General features: G+C 47.5%; 1 protein-coding gene across 2 annotated transcripts in view; it reads left to right on the top strand.

Annotated features, from left to right (window-relative positions):
* CSMD2 (CUB and Sushi multiple domains 2) overlaps positions 1-23,653 on the top strand; it is a 616,956-nt gene that overhangs the window by 336,706 nt on the left and 256,597 nt on the right. For both annotated transcript variants that reach the window (XM_017527996.2, XM_017527992.2), the window contains 2 exons: positions 10,974-11,077; positions 15,243-15,355. In XM_017527996.2, coding sequence (XP_017383485.1) covers positions 10,974-11,077; positions 15,243-15,355 — 217 coding nt within the window. The remainder of the gene's footprint in view (positions 1-10,973; positions 11,078-15,242; positions 15,356-23,653) is intronic.

Genomic DNA, 23,653 nt, shown 5'->3' with positions numbered 1-23,653 from the left:
GCCTACAGGTGAGATACAGGTGTGTCCAAGGACTGCCTATCCACTCACCTGTCAGATGTCTCCTTCAGCAAAAAGCACAGTCTCTACACTCACAGTATGTTTTGTTTGGTTTTGTTTTTGAGATGGAGTCTTGCTCTGCCGCCAGGCTGGAGTGCAGTGGTGCAGTCACAGCTCACTGCAGCCTCCGCTTCCTGGGTTCAGACGATTCTCCTGCTTCAGCCTCCTGAGGAGCTGGGACTACAGGTGTGCACCACCACGCCCAACTAAGTTTTGTATTTTTAGTAAAGATGGGGTTTCACCATGCTGGCCAGGATGGTCTCAATCTCTCGACCTCATGATCTTCCCTCCTCAGCCTCCCAAAGTGCTGGGATTACAGGCATGGGCCACCATGCCTGACCTCTCAAAGTATGTTTCATGAAACGAGCATTCATTCATTCACTGCCTGTAGATATGCCTCTGCCTTTGAGGAATGTGCACATAGGAGTGAAGAACAGGTCTATAAATTAAAATTTTTAATAAAAAAAAAAGCTAGAGTACAGATAAGTGCTGATAGAGGCCTGTCCAGAGAGCTATGGGAAACTCAGGGAAGAGCTGCTAACTGGGAGGTCAGGGAGGTTTTCACAAAGGAAGTAGCATGTCAGCAGAGTCTTGAAGGGTTGGTAGGCTTGGAAATCAGTGTTTCAGGGAGGACACAGGTATAAATGCACTGAGGTTTGGAACAGCTCCTTAGAACTGGAAGTAATTCAACATGCCTGGATGCAGGTAAGGACAGAAATGTAAGCAGGATTCAGACCGTGGAGCCCACATGCTTGGCCAAGAAGTTTGGGTTTTATCTCGAAACACAGATTGCTAAGGCTAGCAGTGTTAGTTAGACTGTTGTTAACAATAGTAGCTCTTATTGTATACCTGTCCCATGACAAGCACTAAGCTAAGCTCTCTATATGAATGATTTTATTTCATTCCCTTAATAGGACAATGAATTTGATTTTAATAGGCCTATTTGATAGTCAAAGAAACTGAATCATGGAAAAGTTAAAGGTTAGGAAACAGCTGCAGCACAGAGCCAGTAAGAGACAGAACTGGGATTTAAACCCAGTCTTCCTGGCTCCAAAGCCCATGCACTTATGTAGTTGGGCTGTGCTGCCAGATGTAACAAGGTCTCAGAGTAGATGAAACGGGCTGGGCTTGACCTCCATGGAATGAGCCTGGGAAGAACAAGGGTTCCTCTGTCTCCTGAACTAAAGCAATAGCAGAAGATCTGAGTTTTTGGAAAATTACTCTAGCAGCAATGGAGAAATTTACAGGTGGATACTGGAAGGGGCAAGACCAGTTAGGAGGATGAAGCAGTTACTCAAGTAGGAAAAATGGGGGCATCCACCAAGGCTTTGGAAACGTGGAGGGGGAAACAGATGAGAGATTTAGGAGATGGAGTGGGACTTGGTAGCTGATTGGATGTGGGAGCTGAGGGAGGAAGAGAGGTCTTATTCAACGTTGTATTCCAAGTGACCAACACAGTTCCAGGCACGTAGTAGGTACTTGGTCTATATTTATTCCATGAACAGATGAATGATGACTTGGTGCTTTCTGGCTTGGTCCAGTGGGAAAGTTAAAAAGGAAATACAAATGGAAGAACATGCTTTGCAGGGGTTGGAAGGGAAACATGGTGCATCTGGAGTGTTTGTGGCTAATTCAGTGGCATTTGGATATACTGGTTGGAAATTCTGGATAAATCTGGGTTTAAAAGAGAGGTTGGGGTATTATCTCAGCACGTGGATGAGAATAGAAGCCTAAGGAATGGACAACATTTCTTGGAAATACCTGAGAGAATAAGAAAACTCAGAATGGATCTGACAGGAGAAAGAACAAGATCTAGTGAAAGAACAGAGAAGGAGCAGTCTGCCAGGTGGGAGGAGAATCGTGATGCATAGGCAGGACGAGTTTCCAACTAGGGCATGTCTGATCATGGCAACGATGAAAAATGTCTTGTTAGAAAAGTGCTAGAAAGAGATCATTGGCTTTGGCCTTGGAAGAAGACCTTTCAGTGAAGCTCTAGGGGCAGCAACAGACAGAAGTGGTGTGGGAAGCAAATGGATGAGAGGTGAGGCTGTGGAGGCCAGGATGGGCAGTAACATGTGAGGGACGTAAGTTAGAGAGAAAGTTTGGGGTTACTTTGGGAGGTGTGCTTAAAATACTAGAACTGGAGTATATTTGTAAGTTTAGGAAAAAGTAAGCAAAGAGGGAGAGAGTGAAGGTAGAGGAGAACAGGGATGGTGACAGAAGGGAGATTCTGGAGCGAGAGGGCAATGGGATTGGGAATTCAGGGCTCCCTTTACAAGGAGCAGGGGGAGAAAGATGCTGTTGTGAGAAGGGGCTGAAAGGTTTGCTTGTGGGAGTGTAAGAGGCACATGTGTCCCCTTGGTTTGCTCGTAGTCATGCAATAACTATGATGCATTCCCGGCACCTGCACAAGAGGATCATTCCTAGAACTCCATCTCCCTTGCAGGACCTCTGCAACCTGTGCGTGGCGAGGAGCTAGGAATGTCCCAGGGACTAGGGCCCTCCAAGGGCAATAAGAAGGCCGACAGAGAGAAGCAGGGGTGCTATGGTGTAGGAATGGCCAAGAACCTACATCAAGACACCGGCGTGAACTGAGCACCTATGGGCTGTGCACCTCTGCACTATGGGAACAGGAAGAACTTACAGTCTTACTGGAGAGGCAAGTTAAGGGTATGTCTATACTCAATAAACTAGGAGTAAGACAAATAAAAACACCCCGATTCATCTTCCTGGAAACTTGATAGATTCAAGGAACAGAGGAAGGAAGGCTCAAGCAAGTGATGCAGGTGTACTCCGCAGGCAGCCTCCAGGCTCTCCCTTCGACTGGGTTGTCCTCGGGCAATGTTAATCTCACCTGGGCATTTGGGTGATCTCAGTCCTTATGATATTAATCTAACAGTAATTCATATCTGCCTACAATAGTTTTTTCCCAAATTTCATTAGAAATGCCTTAGAGACACTTTAAAACCATGGATTCCTAAGCTCTTTTCCCTAAAGATCTGATTCAGTAAATCTAGGGTAGGTACCTAAACTTATTTTTAAAGAGCACCCTGGTGGTTCTGACCAGCAAAACTTAAGTCATCAATGCAACTCCCACTCCCAGCAAAGCACAGAATGGCCCCCCAGCAAAGCACAGAATGGCCCCCCACCCCGTCTCTCCCTTTAGGCAGCTCCGGCTTCAGTCACACTGGACTCAGGTTCACACATACACCTGGCCCTTTAAGACCTGTCTGGGCACATCTGGTCCCAGTGTGCCTTCCCTTCTCCTCCAGGCCAATTCCTAGCCCCCTTTAAGATACAGTCCAAACACCCCCTCTTTGTGAAGAAGCTTTCCTACCTTCATCACATGTTGCTCTTTCCTGTTCCTATAGCACTTTATCAGCACCGTTTGTTTTTATGCATCTAGAATCTATTTCCCCCACAGCTCCTGAGCACGCTGAAAGCAGGGATAGCGCTTTATTTATTTCTTCCATAGTTAGCACAGTGCTGGGCACAGAGAAACATCTCAGCAATGTTTGAACATGTGAGTGATTATTGGAGGAGGAGCTCCTCTGGGATGGCTCCACCCATATTGGGCTTGAGGGTCTTCTTCGTCCAGGGTCTCCTCTTGTTAGGACCATTCAGCTCAGCCTCATGAAAAAACAAAGACATAGTCAGGACTGAAACCCACACCCGCCTCAATGCCCCCTACCTACACACATCTGTCTTTCTTTGCAGCTTCTCAGTATGAACACAAAACATGTGATCCAATTTGCACATGAGCCTCCCTTGATTTGATCAGGAAGGTTAATCCACCTTTGCTAGAAAAGAATGAAAAGTGAGACAGGAGAGAGAGAATGAGGATGGGAGGGAGAGGGAGGGGGCATGGAAGGAAGAGGGAAAGGAAAGCTCATTTCATGAACTTCAAAGCCAAAGATAACAGCGCTTTGATTATTCACTCCTTGGGGATTATCACTGTCACTCTTCCCTTTGTAGACCTGAAGAATTGAGAAATAATTCTCCAGGCAAGTGATCAGCAGCTAGTGCAAATGTCAGGGACATACTCGTTGGCCCATTTGTTCACTCACTTATTCATTCAGCAAACATTTACTCACACCCTCTCTGTGCCAGGCTCTGTACAAGACATCTGCAATCAGAGGTTTCCCATGTGCCTTCACAGCCCCTCCTTATGTCTGGGGGACTCTTTCATGGCCTCCGCAAATCCAAAGCCTCATTCCTTTCCCTTTTACAGCTGACTCCACTTCACATCATGTGCTGGCATTTCCCCTCCCTGAGACCTGGCTGTGGCCATATGGTATCCCCACACACCCTCTCTGCTGCCGAAGACAAACCCTGCCCCCCTGCCCGCTTGCTCACCAGGATTTTGTGCCCCTCCTGTTTCTGCATCCATGCTTCCCTGGTTTGAGCACTCATCACACTGCATTGTATTCCATGTACTCAGGGTCTGCTGTGAAGCTTTCTAGAAACTTTGAGGTCTTTTTGAGCCATCGCCATGTTATCTTGCCTGCCAATGCCCCTCCAAAGCCCAGCACTTGGCAAGTGTGTAATTGTTGAATGACTCAGTGAATAAATGAATGAGTGAATGAACTTACTGCTCTCAAAACTACCAAAATGAAACCTGAGGTAGCAACCCAAGTTCCAGAACCTCTGACCCTTCTCATTCCCTGCTGGAGGTCTCTGTCCTTGAACTCCTGGGGGTTCAGGTCTTCAGCCTTCCCACTGGCCTCCCCTCTTTACCCCAGGAGCTAATTCTCCAGCCCTTTCCTAGGGTCTCAGCAAGACCCTGAAAGAAATCATGGCTCAAGCTGTGCCTAGGAAAAGTGAGTTTCCTTCTTTTCGTGGAGCTAATAGTTACACTGGCAGCAACATTGTAAACTGAGGCTGGGTGGGCCAAAGTCGGCCGTCAGGAGCTCAGAGAAATGCTCTGAGGAGAAATATGGAAGGTAAGGCTGGAGGACAGCATTGTGAAGGGGGCTCTAGCTAGCCAGGAAGTGGCAGGGGCAGGCCTTGCAAAGCCCACAGTTTCCAAGCCAAGATGCTGTCTATCCTATGGGTCAAGAGTTGGCAAACTCTTTGGTGGTATTGAGCGCCTGTTAACAGAACCTGTAGCAATAAGGTTGTAATTGACTGGGAGGTGCAGAAAACCACCCATGGTTTATTTTCTTCACACACCAAAGGTCCAGAGGCAGAAAGTCTAGGGCCGGTTCCCTCCGGGTCTCATGCTCCTTATATTTTTCCCTCTGCTGCTTTGCATGTGGTTCTCATCCTCATGATCACAAGAAAGCTGCCCTCTCTCTGTCCTTACAACTGTATTCCAGGAAAAGCAAGGAGAAGGATGAGGAAATGCCCTGAGGATTCCTCAAACCATGTTTCATTGCCCAGAACTCTGTCACATAGCCACCCTTAGCTCTGAGGTTGGCTAGGTACATTATCACACTCTCAGCAAAGTCAGGGTTCTGCTAGGGAGAAATAAATGGAGGAAGGGACATTAAGTAACCCACTATCCATGTTGTTCAAAGCGTTTCCAAATATGAACTAAATCAGAATGGAACTGTTTTTGTGTAAGCAGAGCCTTTCCTACTCTGGCTCCTCTTCCATCCTAGTGGGTTGGCCCTAGAGTACCTTTATGGAACCCTGGGGTGCCTGGGACCCCAGTTTGAAAACCGTTGCTCTAGAGAAGCCATCAGCAAACTTTTTCTATAAGGAGCTAGACAATAAATATTTTAGGCTTTAAAGTCCATGTAAGGTTTTTGTTGCATATTCTTCTATGTTGTAGGTTTTGTTTTTTTACTCATGAAATGTGTAAAAATCCTTCTTAACTGTAAGGGCCATATAAAAATAGGCTATAGGATAGATTTGGTCTAAGAGCTAGTTTTCCAACTCCTGCTATAGGAGATAGGGAGGCGCTGAGAGCATTCGGTACGTAGTAAAGGATGGGCGGCAGAGACAGCAAACCCAGTCAGGAGGGTGTTGTAGCAAAGCAGTCCTTAAACAAAACAGCCCCAATCTACATCTCCTGAGACTCCAGCTTCCCACAAAACTCCCCTGAGCTGGAGATCCTCTGCTGCCTCATGCAGGCATTGAGCATGGGCTGGCAGCACTGGGAACCCTGCCTTTTGTGTGATCCTAGACAGCACATAGCAAAGAGGGAATGTTCTCCAGGGCCTCCATTGGATGTCCTCCAGGGTCCCACTCCATCCCCCATGATTCTCAGGACAAGGTGGCTGTGTTTGGAGGGCTCTGGTCTCCCAGACTCCCTCCTCCTACCCTCTGTCATGAATACAGACTCAGGGTCCCCCTAATTTCTCCTCATGCTCTTGGACCCTACATCAGCCTCCCGCTGGTCTCTCTGCCTCCATTCCTCCCTTCACACTGAATTATAGCTTACCATCAACTTGACCATGAAGTCTAGACTGCCTGCTCTGGCTGCAGGTAGAATCATCTGCAGACTCAGCCAGGCTCTTCCTCTCCCACCCTCCTTGGCCCTTCACTGCTCACCATGTAGCCTGGGCTGAGCCCACACATACTCCATCCCACCAGGCCCAGGCCCACTTCCTCCATGGACACCCTTCCATCTCTTTCCTCTTTGTACTCTTCCAGCACTCACCGTCAGCACCATGTCCTTTGCATTTAGATTCTGCTATAAATTGTCAGGCAAGCAAGATAACTTATGGGAAGCAGCTAGCTCTGGGCTTGGCACATGGCAGGTGCGCAGTAATTATGTCCTAGATGATGGGTTTGTTTATTCATTTATCTAATGGGTTTAAATTGGGTGTCTGAGCTGTATACAAATGTGCCTCTTTGATCATGCCTATTTCATGTGCTGCCATTTCTCCTGCCTCCGAAAGGCGCTTTGTGAGCTTGATTGATCTGCATGTTAGTTAATGAGTCATTATAGGAGCCTGTCTTTAAACAAAGGCCAAAGCAGAGGAGGAAAAAAAAGGGGAGAAAAAAGGAGAATGCCAGTACATTGTGCACTAGGGGCTCGTCCCAAAACTGCAGCATTGTGTACGTTGAACACTCTTCTTGTGTAATTAGCTCCTGCGTTAGAGTCGGCACTCTGAAATGTGGTTCACGTCAATGGCAGCTCTAACCAGTGATGTGAATCATTTTATAGCTCTGGGTTCTGGCCTTCAAAGCAATATTTTCCTATTATAGGCCTAATAATCATATACTCCCTTTTTTGGAGGTGGCTGAGTGAGCAGTGTCCTCTGCCCCAGGGCTGGCTGGAAGGGGCAGATGTGAGAATATGCAGCCAGGACCCTTAGTCCCTGCAAAGCCCAGGCCCTTCCTCCTGCAGAAGATACTACCTACCTTGTTGTGTTGTATATGCAGCAACTGTTTGCTGACCTCCTGCTGGGACCCAGAAAAAAAGCTCAAGAAAGGTTTGCAAGAAAACAGGCTTAAGTCATGGTTCCTACCTTGTGGGACCTGTGACCTTGCTGGAACACCATGAGGCAGCAGAGCAGAGTGACAGAGAGCCTGGGCCTCTGGCTGCCTGGTGGGAGTCCTGGCTCTGCCACTTAGCTGTGTGACCCCAGGCAAGTTGCCTAAATTCTGTGCCTAGCCTGTCCCATTTGTAAAATGGAGGTACTCAAAGTAGCTATTGTGCTGCGTTTCTCATGAGTTGATATGTGTAAATTGTTCAAAACAGAACTGAGCACATTGTAGGTATCAGCTCTTGGAGTGATGAAATCTCATAAGAGAAGATGATCAAAGACTATGATTGTCTTGAAGAATCTCCTAGAACAGGGATCAGCAAACTACAGCCTACAGGCCAAATACAGCTCTTTGCTCATTTTGTAAATAAAGTTTTATTGGAACACAGCCATGCCCATTCACGTACATATCGTGTGTGGCTGTGTTCATGCTACATCAACAGAGCTGAATATCTGTGACAGAGATTGCATGACACACAAAGGGGAAAATATTTACTATCTGGCCCTTTACAGAAAAAGTTTGCCAAGCTTTGCTCTAGATGGTAACCACTGTGAGGGGGTCTGAGAGCCTAGCAATCCATCCATGCTACAGAAGCAGGAAAGGTTGGAAAATGTTCTCCCAGTCGACATCTTGTCAGCCCCTGGCATGGGCCTGACCTACTGACAGGAACTGGTACAGAGGCAGTGAGGCCTGACCCCTGCCCTCCAGGAGTTCATGGTGTAGTGGAGGAATAAATGAACAGACCCATCACAGTCCAGCAGGTAAGTGCTAAAACAGACAAGAGGAAGGAGCTGAGCAGGAGGTGTTCCCCTTGTCAAGGTTAGTCAGAGAGTACTGAGACAAGTCAGGCTCACGGATGAGGAGAAATGCGTTAGGGCAGCGACAGGGATGGGGAAGAGCCTGCGTAAGCAAGGGTCATGAATGGGCTGCCCTGGTGGGAATGCCCAGGACCTCAAGTGGCCACACAGGCTGTGCAGTGGAGGGCAGTCAGCAGGGAGCAGGTGCAGAGATGCCTTCCTTGTATTTCATGCTAGGAAATGAGACCCCAGGAAATGTTCTGTACAGCAGGAGTGTGGAGTGTGAGCGATGGGTAGGACATCCTAGCCTGAGCAAATCATCCCATGATGATGCCATTAGCCAACACAGAACAGTCTGGATAGGAAACTCAGAAGGGCCAAGGAATCCTCATTCACTATTGACAAATCCCGTCTCCTCTTTACTAACTCGCTCCAAACACTGCTCGCTACAGGCTGACATCCCACCTCACCTAGTTGAAAGTCAGGAATTGGGCTCCTGGCTCCTCTCTCAATGCTGCTGCTCCTAGAACAAAAATCTCATGTCATGCCTTTAATGCCAACCCTTCCATAACTCCCCATTGACTTTAGGACAAAGCCCAAAATTCTTAGCATGACAGGCAGCTTCTCATAATCTGACTCCTCCTGTTTCTCTCATATTGCCACCCTCTCCCCCCGCCCTTAAATAACTACACAGTAGTTAGACCTCTCTGGACATGTCACCCTGTTCCAAGCCCCTGCTCCTCCCTCTGCCTGGGTTGCTTGCCCTTCCATATCCATTGGTTGAACTCAAGTTCATCTTCCAAACTCAGCCTGGGTTTCATTTCCTTCAGGAAGCCTCCTTTAGCCTTTCTCCCAGTCAAAGACAATCACTTCCTTCCTCTTCTCTATCTATAGACTCACTGAGGTGCTCACAGATGCTATTATCCAGAGATGCACCTTTCTGTGACTCTCATGCCACTGCAGAGGGGCCCTGCATAGACACTACACAGGCTCATGAATGAGGGCAGTGTCAATTTGCCTCTGGCATACCTGAGAAAGCACCTTGGGGTGAGGCTTTGCAAGGTCCCTGGCAGGACGTGGGTGCCAGACTGTTTGGTTTGGATGGAGGAAACCTGCAGAAAGTGTCAGCCACAACTAGGAAAAAATATCCACGGAAATTATATACTCCTTTAGTCATAGAACAGAAAGCAAAGGAGCAACTTCAGTCTCCCTGTTGGGGGAATGAAGGTCATCATCAGATTAAAACCAGACTGAAACAGACAAAAAGAAATACCGATTAAACATGAGGAGTGTGTGTCTGTGTGTGTCCTGTCCTTATGAATGGCACCATCCCTCACCCAGCCATTTGCCGAAGCCAGATATTTCCCTCCCCTCAGCACCACCTGCATCCTGTCACCAAGCCCTAAATATCACTAGGACCTGCCCTCTTCTTCATCCACACTGCTGCTCTTCCATCGCTCACCTGCACTGCTACAAAAGCCTACAACCATCCTCACCACCAGCCTCACTCCTGCAGTCAGTTCCACACATACTGCCACACTGGCATTTTTTAAAACACCTATGCATCCCAGTCACCCACAATTTAAAACTCTACTGCTCCTCCCGTGGGATAAACCCTAATTTTGGAAGGTGGAGGTATGAGACCTTTTGAACCTCTAGGCAAACTTTTTAAATCCTAGACCCTCCCAAGTCACCTTGCACTGAAAACCCAGCCACATTATCCCCACCAATGCCAGGCAGCCAGCAGGTATGTTCAGTTTGTAGATCTGATAGCGGCAGACACTGAATAATTGGTTCTGGAATGTTACATCTCTGCCATAGCTCAGGCCTTGTGCACCTGACTCCTTCCCAGAGCATCTGCCTCCCTCTCCCTCCCAGCATCCCCCTTTGGCCTGGCAGGGTCATCAGTAGCCTTCAGAATTTCCTCAGACACCCCAATCTCTAGTAGTGCCTGCCCCTGACACCAGCTGAGTGAACCACAGGCTCTTCTCCACTCCCACAGCCCCCCTATAGCATTCATCCCATCCCAATGCTATGGTTATCAGTTTGCATTTTCTATCTCCCCTTCTCACTGAAGGCAGGGACCATGTCGTGCTCACTGTGGAAACCCCACCACCCAGCCTGGTATATGGTGAGTGCTTAGTAAATATTTGTAGAAGGCAGGATTAAAACAAGAGGGAGGAATCTTGTTGAAATCTCTTTCTGAGAACATTTTATTTATTCAACAAATAAGCAAACAAAAAGGATGGAGAAAAGCAGGCAGAAGAGAAGATGAGAGAAACTTCTGCAGGTCCCTGGGGGCAAGAGAGCTGAGATTCCACATGTGGCCTGAAAAATTGCCAACAAGCCCATGGGGATTTCTGTGCATTAAGGCATGAAGAAAGAGTCTAATCATCTCGCTGTCAGCCAGATGTGCCCAGTTGCTGTTATAGCCCCCAGAATTGGCCAGATGTGCCATGAACATCTTCAGAAACATCAGTGGGCCCTGGAGACTGCATGGCCTACAGAGAAATAGTTCACACCCATTAAAATGGCACAGAAATGATCAGTTTGTGTAGGATGGTGTCAACAGTGACTCTGGGCATTGGGACATAGCACAGAAAATCTTTCCTACCCTCAACGCTTTTAGAAGGCTTCCTCACAGCCCTGCCTGCTCCTAACCCTGTGCTTCCTTCCCAGGTGATCAAGCTCGCCTTTGAGGAGTTCGATTTGGAGAGGGGTTATGACACCCTGACGGTCGGGGATGGTGGTCAGGATGGGGACCAGAAGACAGTTCTCTACATGTAAGTGCAGTGGGGCATGTTGTTTGAAGGGCAGTAATTGGTGGGGTGGGGTTTATGAAGTCCTGCCTGGTCCCTAGACCATGCTACAGCAAAGACAGTATCCTGCAATGTTCCTAGTTTCAGCAGTAATCTCTCCACCTCTCTCTACCCTGACCAAGGGGAAAAGAGCACTGGGCATCTTCTCACTGGGAATTTGTATGGAACGTGAACAGAATGAGCAGTCTCTTAGGGGGAAAGGGAGATGGAGGTTTTGTGGCTGAACCTGGAGGCTTCCAGTAGCTGGCTGCTTCCATGCAGACCCTGATGCTGCCACCTGACAGTTTTTACTCCAGACCACATCCAGCTATGGCAGCCTGACCTCAGATAGAGAAAATGGAAATGAGTTGCTAACCTTTCTGCATGCTCAGAAATCCCTGGGAAATGGATGGTTTCAGAGAATCAGGACCATATACACATAGTGGCCATACTTCTTGAACTGCAAAAGACCAGCATGATGTGTTCCAGCCAAAGGAGAGGAGAATATCAAGCTGTCATGGATTCCACTATGTTGAGCCTGTGCTCACAGGGGCCTTTTAACTTCTCCTTTACCCACCATCGTAGCCTGACTTGAAAACCAGGAAAAAAAATCAAGTGTGGTGCATTGCTACAATCCCAGCACTTTGGGAGGGCAAGGCAGGCAGATTGCTTGGGCTCAGGAATTCTAAATCAGCCTGAGAAACATGGTGAAAAGCCATCTCTACAAAAATACAAAAATTAGCTGGATGTGGTGGTGCATGCCTAGTCCCAGCTACTCGGGAGACTAAGGCAGGAGGATAGCTTGAGCCTGGGAGGTTGAGGCTGCAGTGAGCTGAGAGCATGCCACTACACTCCAGACTGGGTGACAGAGTGACATCCTGTCTAAAAAAAGAAAAAAAAAAGCTGGGAAATGCTTCTGTTCAGGACATGTGGCTTAGCTTCAGGGACAAACAGGCCTGACCACATCCATCTCCCTTCCAACAAGGAGGTGGAGAGTCACCAGCATTGAACACCTGCCATGCTCCCAGGCACTGGGATGGAAACTTTTGCACCAATTATCTCACTTAAGCCCCGGTGTTATTATTCTCATTTAACAGATGGGGAGATAGGCCCAAAGATTTCAGAGAAGGTTGATAGCAGAACCAGCACTCAAGTTCATGTCTTTTGATTTCAACCAAGGGCAATGTCTCATGCCACACTCCCTCCCAACAAGACTAGCTCCAGGATATCTCTTTGTGGTTCTAATGCTGAATGAGAAATGCTCATTTAGTAACAGCTGGCTTGTCCAGAGGCTGTTCTTTCTGGGTGTTTCTTGCAACTTCCCTACACCTACCTGGAGATGATGCTATACAGGCAGTTACATGACTCATCTTATCCGATGGTACCCCCTGAATCAGGTGACATGGCTGGGACTTGGGTTTCTCTGGACAAAGGAATGGAACATGAGCCCACAGGGCATTTCCCCTACCCTGCCTAATCCACTGTATTAGTGAAGGTTCTCCAGAGAAACAACGATAGGAGATAGAGATGACTGATAGATAGATAGAGAGATAGATAGAGAGATAATAGCTGATGGATGGTTGATTGATTGATGATAGATGATACACAGATAGATGATAAATAGATGTAGATTATTGATAGCTAAATGATAGATAGATAGATAGATAGATAGGCAGATAATTTGTTGTAAGAAATTGTCTCATGTGATTTTGGGAGACTGACAGGTCCCAAGATCTTCCAGGTAAGATGAGAAGCTAGAGATCCAGGATAGCCAATGATGTAGTTGCAGTCCAGATGCCAGTAGGTTCAAGATCCAGGAAGAGCTGATGTTTCAGTTCAGGTTCAAAAGCTGGAAATAAGCTGACGTCCCAGTTCAAAGGCAACTGGGCAGGAGGAATTGCTATTCGGGAATTGGCGGGGGGGTCCATATTTTTGTTCTGTTTGGTCCTTCAACTGATTGGATGAGGCCCACACACCTTGGAGAGGGAAATGTGCTTCACTCAGTCTGTTGATTTCAATGTTCATCTCATTCAAATGCACTTTCACGGAAACATCCAGAATAATGTTCGAACAAATAACTATGTACCATGTGGCATAGTCAAGTTGACACGTTAAATTCACCGTCATACTTACCTCTCCCCCTCACTTGGTACATCATTGTCACTCATATTCTGCCCTAGTTTACTGACCTGTATGGTGCCTCAGCACTTTGTGCCCAAGAGATGAGGATCCTAGTTGACTTTCCTCCAACAATCCCAGTGTGCTTTGACATATTACTGGGTATATATCCAAAGGATTATAAATCATTCTACTATAAGGACACATGCACACAAATGTTCATTGCAGCACTGTTTATAATAGCAAAGCTGTGGAACCAACCCAAATGCCCATCGATGATAGACTGGACAGGGAAAATGTGGTACATATACACCATGGAATATTATGCAGCCATCAAAAACGATGAGTTCGTGTCCTTTGTAGGGACATGGATGAACCTGGAAACCATCATTCTCAGCAAACTGACACAAGAGCAGAAAATCAAACACTGCATGTTCTCACTCACAGGCGGGTGTTGAACAATGAGAACACATGGACACAGGGAGGGGAGCACTACACACTGGGGTCAGTTGGGGGGAAATGGGGGAGGGACAGGGGAGTGGGGAGGTGGGGAGCGACAGCATGGGGAGAAATGCCAGATATAGGTGAAGGGGAGGAAGGCAGCAAATGACACTGCCATGTGTGTACCTGTGCAACAATCTTGCATGTTCTTCACATGTACCCCAAAACCTAAAATGCAATAAAAAAAAAGAGAGAGAGAGAGAAAAAGAAAGAACCTTATAATAGCAGAGCTTTTGAAAAGGCTATTGCGGATCATACCACACAATCCCCTCACTTAACGTAGAGTGAAAAAGCCCAGAGAGGCTCAACCCATGCCCAAGGTCCCACAGCAAATGAATTGCAGAGCCAGAGCCTGGTATTGTAATTGGGCCAAACAGAGGAAAAGCAGGGGTCCCAACCTTTTCCCTTGCTCATCAGCACCCCAAAGTCAGTAGCCAGCACTGGCCTGGCCACAGTTTTACTCAGCTTGTTAGAGCCCAGGCTCGGGGACATTACACAGACCAGGCTGTTGGGTCCCAGGTGCTCTATCCCAGCTCCACTCCCATATCCCTTATGGTATGATGACTTCTCTGCAGCCAACTCGACAGCCTCCCAAGCTCTGAGACCCTGGGTGAAGCAAAGATTAGCACCCATTAGTTCAGTTGCCCCCCACCCACAACCCCCTGCCTCCATCTATGCTGGCAATTTATCTGATATCAACAAAAGGGTGAGGCTGGATTTCTCCTGGAAACCCCAGCCTACACAGGGGACTCCTGGCTCTGCCACTCTATCAAGATGATCTTGGGGAAGCCACTCCCCATTCTGCACTTTCATATTCTCATCTGTACTGTGGGTGGACAACCCCTACCTTCCTGGCAACAGGGGCATTAAATGACATAATGGGTAGGAAATTGGTAAGCACAGTATCTGACATGGGTAGGTACTTGGGGTTGGGATTCTGAATTGAATTCCCCCGCCCCACCCATGCTTAAACCTTCTTCAGAAGAAATGTGGCCCTCAGATAATGACTATACTTTAAGCTGTGTTCCTTATACTGGAATGGAAGGAGATGCCTCATTGAAAGAATGGTTTGGCTTCCAACTGGGGAAATAGGTTTCCTTGAGGGGAAACCCATATAAAGACAGCAAGGAGGTGAGTGGGGGGTGGTCTTTTCTGCAATACAGGTCACACAAGAGATCAAAAGTTGCAAGGGTGTTGACACCCCCTTGATTAGACTTGGCTCCAACTATCCCTGTCTCCTGAGCAAGTAAGGACACAGATTTCCCTTGCTAACCCAAGGCTCTGGTTGAGGGAGTCAAAGTTGAGATTCAACCCATGAGATTCTACTCATGGCCAAGGGGGAGATGGGATGAGTCTTCCCAGCACATGGAGAGCATGCTGCTGGCCTCCAATGTCAGAAACACAGAGGGGCCCAGAATTTGCCTGATTGGGCCTGGATCCCAGATAGTCCTTTAGATATCATTTGTCAGGCATTCATTCTCTTCGGGTGTCATGGTGGAGAGCACACCTCTAAATATCTCTCTTCTGCCAGCCTGACAGGTACATCGGTCCCGGATCTCATTGTCAGCACCAATCATCAAATGTGGCTACTCTTCCAGACTGATGGCAGTGGCAGCTCTCTTGGATTCAAGGCTTCTTATGAAGGTAACTGCCTTTGGCAAGCCAGATGAACTATGTCCTGGGAGTCGGAGACGGGGTCTGAATTTGAAGTCAGAGGTTTTTTTGTTTGTTTGTTTGTTTGTTTTGAGACAGTGTCTCACTCTGTTGCCCAGGCTGCAGTGCTGTGGCAGGATCTCAACTCACTGCAACCTCTGCCTCCTAGGTTCAAGTGATTCTCCTGTCTCAGCCTCCCGAGTAGCAAAGACTACAGGCGCATGCCCGTATGCCTGGCTAATTTTTGTATTTTTAGTAGAGATGGGATCTTACCATGTTGTCCAAGCTGATCTCAAACTCCTGACCTCAAATGATCCACCAGCCTCAGCCTCTAAAAGTGCTGGGATTACAGGCGTGAGCCACTGCGCCCGGCCCTGGGATCCTGGTTCTGCCCTGCACTAGATTCCTCCCCCTTAGGCATGTTATTCCACTCCTCTGAGCCCCAGACTCCTTCTTTGGTCTGAGGGCACTCTGGTTGTTTTGAGGATTATCTGAGATAAATCACTTAAAATGGTAGGTGCCCAGCATTAAATGCACACCTCAGTTCCATCCCCAATTCATACCTGGTTCAGGGAGACTTTTAAGAGGCCTCACATATTTTTAAAATCTCTAGAGAGGACAATAGCTTCCCAAGCTACACTATTTGGGTTTCATGTGATGAGTGAGTGACCCTGTGCATAGGGCTAGGAACAGATAAACACCACTGTAGGTGGCCTGAGAAAGATGCAGACAAGAGTCTTCCTCTCTTGCTTAGAATAGGCATTAAGGAAACTGCAAATCCTGGGCCCAAGAGATACCCTCAACATCACCCTTCTGTGCACTTCCAAAGCTCCTTTGGCCGATAACGACTAATGCCAATCCCTACAAAGACAGAAGGAGAAGCCATCCACAAGTTACTGTTGAGCCCCTCTTAGGTACCAGAGACTAGACCAGTGCAAGGGGGACAGACACATCAAGTCTAGGCTTCGCCTCAAGGGGCTTGTGCTCTAGTGGTGAGACAGAGGGGAAAGCAAATGAAGTGGCATGCAAGTGAGCTTCCTGGACAGTGCCAGTGGGAGCACAGAGAAGGGAGCAGACATCCTTTCAGGAACATCTGAAAGGGGATCAGGAAGGGCTTTGTCATGAAAGTGAGCCTGAAGTCCTCAAAATGACTAGGTGGCTACTAGGGAGACAAGGGCTCCGGTGGGGGCAGGGAGAATAGGGAGGAGAAGGTGTCCTTTCAGTGCAGCTCACCCACCCTATCCCTAGTGTACCATAGGCTCCTTCTGCTCCAGGACCTGTACTCTGTTTCCAGACTGGGTACACAGGAAGTGTATTAGTTTTCATGGACTGGCTGACTTCACACAATGGACATTTATTCTCTCATGATCTAGAGCCTGGCAGCCTGAAATCAAGGCTCAGCAAGGCCATGGCTCCCACTCTAGGTAGAATCCTCCCCTGCGCCTCTTCCTAGCTTCCGGTAATGGCCGTGAGTCCTTACTGTTTCTTGGCTATAGCTGCATTACTCCAATCTCAGCCTTTGTCATCACACATGTTCCTGCGTGTCTCTCTGTCTTCTTCTTATAAGGACACCAGCATATTAGACTAAGGGCCCTCCCGACTCCAGTACGCCCACATCTTAACTTGATTACATTTGCAATGACTCTTTCCAAATGAGGTCACATTAATAGGTACCAGAAGTCAAAACTTTAGCATGTCTTTTTGGGGAGCACAGTTTGCCTCCTAATAGGAGGCCAGCCCGTGCTACACTAACGCTTCATACAATGATGTCTCCTGGGGTTAAGATGACAGCTATACTGAGATATTATAAGACTAGGAGGCCATGTGTCTAGGGAAGGCAGAGCAGCAGACAGAAAATACTTATGGGGTGACAGATTCTGAGTGCAGATTCTGGTTCTGTTACTTTCTAGCTCTGTGGCAGGTCATGGAACCTTTCTAGAGATCTGTTTCTTCATGTGTGAAATGGAGATAATAATACAACGTGGGTCACAGGGGTCCTGTGAAGATAGTTAGATTAAGAAATGTGAACATAAGAAATTGCAAAGCAATTAGTGAGTAGCTAATGAGCCAGTACATAGGTGGTTCAATGAATGGGCCGTTCTGGTGCATAAAGTTACACATAGCAGCTGTGGTGCTATGAGAAGAGCACCAGACAAAGCTGTCAGGAGACTTTGATTCAGGTCCAAGCCCTGTCACTCACTACTTTGGAAAAAGGGAATGGAGATGGATGCGAAGTTTCTAAGTTTTCTCTCATTTCAGAAATTCTATGGATGTTCAGCACTGAATGTTCCCAAAAGCAGGGAGGAATGATCCCATGTCATCTGCATGCCCTTAATCTGTCCATATTTTGCCAATGGTTTAGATAAGACATAAATAGGGTGAACATGAAAGGGATGACAACACCAGTCAGCAAACAGACTGCAGAAAGATCTGGGTGGGTAGGTGGCTAACTTAGTAGGATAAGATAAAGTGGAAATAAAGATCAAGTCATGATTTAAGACTTAAAAAAAATTAGCTACTGGAATTTATCCCAGGAAGTTGGTTGTGCTTTATCCTGCCCTGATCAGGCACCAGAGAGCTGAGCTTAGATGTGGGAACCTCAGCTTGGGCTAGATAAGGAGAGGATTTAAGCCAATTCCCATAAGAAATGTTGATGACCGCCCCCAATGTTTATTCAGGGGAGGAAGTGGACTCTGGAGACTTGAGAGCTGTGTCCAGATACTTGAAGGGCTTTCATGTGGGAAAGAGGAATTAGATGCGTTTATTGGAAAAGAAAGGGGCATAACACTTGTTGAAAGCCTACTATGTGACAGAGCTTTATGTTAATTATCTCAGGCTTTTCACAGTGTCCTGCAAAGACCTGTGGTACCCTCCAGGGACCTCCATGGTGGGGTAGGGCATGCTCAGGATGGAGGGTTCTGACCACCCTGCCTCTGTGTCTTCTTTCTTCTCTTTTGCTCTTTTCAGCCTTCTTTTAAGGGAGGATTCATAGCTAACCACTACTTTGCAAGACATTACTTCATCTCATTCAATGCTTACAATGATACAATGGCTGCTATTTTATAGATGAGGAATTTGAGACTCAGAGGGGTGAAGTAATCTGCCTGAGGTTACACAGAAGCGTGGGAAGTAGCAGAGCTGGGATTTGAGCCCATGTCTTCCTGGCTTCAGAAGCCCATGGATTTTCCCCCTGTACCAGAAGCCTCCCAAGGTTACATAATTTCAATTCCTTTTAAAATCTTTATAGAAGCCAAAGCTTTGCCACAAACAAATAGACCATGTATCATGAGCCTGGATTCCATGTCACCAGAGGCTGGGGATTTTGTTCACTAGTTCATTTGTCCATTTCACATTGCCAGTATTGGCTAAGCTTTTGTTATGTGACCAATGCTATGCTGGGTGCCATGATTATAATAGCTAGCAGCCTAGATGTGGCCTAAAAGCATATGCTATGTGAATGCTGGTCATGGACTAGGTGACAGCAAGACTTTTCCTTGGAGCTGTGACAAATTAGGAAGGAGAGTCTCAGTGTTTAGAGACATGGCTAACCTACAGGGACTACATCAGTTTCTGTGCACAGAGGAAATGGGTTCTAGGAAAACAGCACAGACTCTGGAATTGCAATAGACTTAGTAAATTCCAGTGTGGTCCCAGCTGTGTGTCACCTTGAGAGAGGCTTGTGGTCTCTCTGAGCCTCAGTTTCCCCGCTTGTGCAATGGAAAGAATCATAATGCCAACCTTAGAGCATGGTTATGAGAATGATATGAGATCTTAAAGCTCTTTGCACATTGGCACAGAGATGGTGTTTTCCCCTGGGGGCGTCACCAAAGTTTCCCTCCAGCCAAACCTTCCACCTGGAGGCCTCATAGTGCATTGGAACCTGGTTCAGTGAAAACTCCAGGGGCTAAATTAGGTGGGCCACCTTTTAGTTTTGGTCCCTTCCACCTTTGACTTTCTATTTGCAGGGCAAAGCCCATGATTCTCACACCTTCCTGGTTCAGAGCCCCCTCTACTATAAAAAGGTGGGTGGGTTGAGTCCCTGGCACCCCGATGTGACTCCCTGTCCTTGCCCATTCTGCTCCCTGGGCTCCTGTCACCTCAGCCTCCTGGTTTTCTTTTACCTCCCTGGCTGCTCCTTCACAGCTCCTCCATGGCTTCCCCACTGCCCCTCAGGGTCTGTCCTCAGCCTCTTATTCTAGAGCCTTCTGCCATTGATCACGTGTACTCCCATGATTTCAGCCTCAACCCAAACTCTGGTGACTTCCACATCTGTTCTCCACTTGCATTTCAGTCTTCCTGTTACTCATTTTGATATGGCTTCCCTCTCCGCAGTCTCAAACCCCACCCACCTGTATAGTCTGCTGACACAACAAAATGCCAACACTGGATGGTTTACATTGGCAGCAACTCTGTTTTCAAGTAAGATCACATTTATAGGTACCAGGAGTCAGAATTTCAACATGTCTTTTTGGGAGACACAGTTCACCCCATAACAGGAGGCCAGCCCATCTTTCCTGTACTATCACTGTCATAGCACGATGTCCCCTGGGGTAAAGATGACAGTTGTACTGTTTTAAGAATAGGAGGCCCTGTGTCTAGAGAAGGCAGAACAGCACCCAGTTTTCTCACAGTTCTAGAGGCTAGAAGTCCAAGTTCGAGGATTTGGCCAATTTGGTTTCTGATGAGGGCTTTCTTCCTGGATTGCAGACAGCCATCTTCTCACCATGGCCTTGCACAGGCTTTCCTGGGTGCATGAACACACAGGAGAGAGAGAGAGACACAGACACACACACGCACAGTGCAAACACATGAGCCTTGTGGTGTTTCTTCTTATAAAAACATCCATCCTATCAGATTGGGGCCCTGCCCTTATGACCTCATTAACCTTAATTACTTCCTTAGAGACCCCATCTTCAAATACGGTCATACTATGGGTTAAGAGCCTCAATACATAAATTTCAGGGGACTAGGGGAACACACAATTTCAGTCCGTAACACCATCCAAAACCAAGCTTGCCATCTCTGCCCCCATGCCCATGACCTGCACTTGTGTACCCCATCTTCATGAACAGCACTGCCATCTATCCCATCACTAGGCCTCATCTCTACCTCCTCCTTTTCCCATTTCCCACCTCTGACTCCACTCCCAGATTCTGTCAGTTTTCCGCCTCCCACTTCTCTTTCACTGCCGAGTTGAGTCCCTCCCTCATCACCCCTCACTTGAATAACAGCAGAGTCTTCCCAACCAGCATCTCTGGCTCTAGTCCTCTCGCTCCCATCTGCCCATCTGCCACATGGAGCAGCAATCTTCCCAGATTCCAAAGCTAGGAAGATTTGGAATTCTCTCGTACTTAAAAAAATTCTCTCCTACTTAAAAAAAAAATGACAACTTCTCATTGATTTTAGGATAAACTATAATAGTTTCTGCATGACAACCAAAGTTCTCCATAATCACAATTCCACCAAGTTCTGGTTTCTATAAATCCATTCAAGACAAAAATCTCTCCAGTCCTATAGGGCCTTGTTTAGTGCCTGGCACAGGACACGTGCTCAGAAAACTTGTAGAATTAAATCGTAATGAGGCTCTACCCAGTCACAATCAGGTGCCCTCCTCGGCACCCTCTCAATTCTCTTTCGGTCCACTTACCACCGTCCTGGTGCACAGATGCCAAGAGCCCATGCATCCTCTATTGTCCTCGTAGGATTTGGAGTTGGGCAAACTCAATTTATAATCAGGCTCTTCCTTTGACTCCGTGTGTCACTCCCTCCTCATCAGTGAGCCTAAATTTCCTATCTGCGAAGAGGGGCTGATGAATGGTTATCTTCTCATGAGAACTCAGGATAGTGAAGCACCCAGCATGGGGCCTGGCATTTAGTAAATGCTCAGTTGGAAGTTTACCACCTTCTCTGCTCTCCCAGGTCTGCAGCTCTTCTCCCAACCTACATCATTGCCCAAAGCTTCAGAATTACCTCTGCCTCCGTTTTAGCCCCTGTTATTCCAGCTCCTGGGGAGCTCCACACAGGATAAACATCTTGACTCAGGGATGGGCGAGGGCTGGGGAAGTAGCTGGGATGCATGCCATTCCCATAGGATGGGCATGAGGCATCTGAGGGCAGAGACCTCCCATATCCATCATTTCCACCCATCTCCCAGGCACACTTGGCTGCGTCATCATTAATACCCACTCTGTCCCAATGTGAGCCGAGAGATACAACCTTAGGGGCAGGCAGGTGGCACTCCAGTATCATCCCTTCCTCCTTATTGAAAGCATGAGCCTCGTGAAAAAATTGGGGCATTTGCTTCCCAGAAATCCCTCCAGTTCTCCTTGTTACAATCCCAGGTCGGGGTGGGGGAGGGGACTCCTGATCTGTCAATATCTGAGCACTCTGAGCCAGTCTCCCTCCATGGGGGCGGCCAGCTGTGGGAAATGCATTCATAGTTGCAATTTCTTTGCTTCCCAGTAGAACAAGAAATATTTAAGGAACAGGCAATTAGCACTTACCAGAAACATTATAAAATTACATACAACTTGCTAACAAGTTTTAGCATCAATCTGGAAGTCTCCTTGCTTCCTTGCTGGAGTCTGGAATCTGGCAGCTTAATGTTAAGTCTGGGAGGTTGGCCCAGGGGAGGAAGAAGCTGGGATCTGGGTCCTGCAGACATGAAGGAGTAGGACAGGAGAGATTATGCAGAGGGGGTGCCCAACAGTCCAGGGCACTTGTGTGGAAATGAGCTCATCTGTTTGTTCAACATTTTCTAAGGCCCTATGATGTGTTGCAGACAGTGTTCAGGACACTGAGGCTACAAGGATAGCAAGGCAGTCTCTGCCTTCACCTAATTCATAGTCCACTTGCAGTAGCATAGAACAAGCGCTAGAAGACAGGGAAATACAAAGGAGGGGCAGCTAATCTTGCCCAAGGGCATCAGAGGAGTCTCTCTGGAGGAGGTGATGTGTGAAACTGAAACTTGCTTGAAGGACAAAAAGGAATTTGTCAGATATCCCTGAGAGAGGGAACAGGTGGGCTTAGAAAGCTGACATGCAGATAAGACTGAGGCTATAACCTCAGTAGAAATAAAGTTTGAGAGCAGGCTGGGGAGAAGAGGGCCAAGACTCACTCTCTGCAGGCAGTTCCACACCCCCTTCTTCAGAACTTCACTCTGTTGGTGGGTACCACTGAGCCCCCTGGAGCCAGACTTCAAAGGAGGCCAAGGGCAACCAACCAGCATCACTGAACACTCCCTCTAGGACACCACCTTTCCTCTTGTCAGATGCCAAGCACATGGCTATTTCTAGCCTCTCTTCTGTTATTTTCAGTACACCTCTACTTCTTGTCTTTTCCCCATAAGCTGGAAGGCCCAAACATTCCAACTTTGGCCAAGAGTATCACCAGCATGTCCGTAAGACACTCGCTGAATTTCCATGATACCTCTAATGCTTTTCAGGCACTGGGAGCCAAAGTTGAGCTGGATACAAGCAGCAGCTGCCTCTTCTCAAAAAGTCCCAGTAGGATCCAGTCTGTTCTAGCCCCTGGAGGCTGGGCTGACAAACAGCAGAGGATGCTGCCATATTAAAATTTTGCAGGAAGTAATTTGTCAATGAGAGGTACTCTCAATACATAGCTTTTGCAAATGGTAAGCTTCAGTTTGGGGCTAAAGCAGACAGCTTGGAGGCTACCTCCATGTCCTTTGTTTCCAGCCTCCTTTGCCTGTTGACAGACTCATGACAGTATTATGGAGGAAGGAGATGGGGAGGGAGGAATGTCACCCACTTCATCCAGCCATACCTCCATTCCACTGTGGAAACTGTGTACAGAAAGACATCAATCCCCAGAGGTGCACATATAGATGTGGGGACTTTCACCTCATAGTGCCCTTCGCATCATGAGAAGTAGAAAAGCAGAGTAGGGTGTGATTCTGAGGCAATCCAGGTGGTCTGGTTGTGCCCACAGGGTGATCCTAATGTACCACAGAGATCCTGGTCACTCACTAAGAGTTTGTGCTGATTCAACAACAGGTCTGAGCACAAGTATGCACAAGGCACTGGGCTTGGTTCTAGAGATACAAAGGGTGGAAAGGATGGGCCCCCTGGCTCTGAGGAATAACCCACAGGACAGAGCTAAAATGATTTATCACTCATCGAACCAGGCCCTTCCAGGTCTCCCCCCAACCATCTCTCTGGCCTATTCTCTCTTCATCACCTGACCTTCCCACCACACTGAGCCTCTCACGACACTGAGCTTCTTCCCACCACACTGAGCCTCTCACCACACTGAGCTTCTTCCCACCAC

This window comes from Cebus imitator, unplaced genomic scaffold (assembly GCF_001604975.1).
Source record: "Cebus imitator isolate Cc_AM_T3 unplaced genomic scaffold, Cebus_imitator-1.0 Scaffold51, whole genome shotgun sequence".
Taxonomy (NCBI): Eukaryota; Metazoa; Chordata; class Mammalia; order Primates; family Cebidae; genus Cebus; species Cebus imitator.
This window is presented reverse-complemented; position numbering and strand designations above follow the sequence as displayed.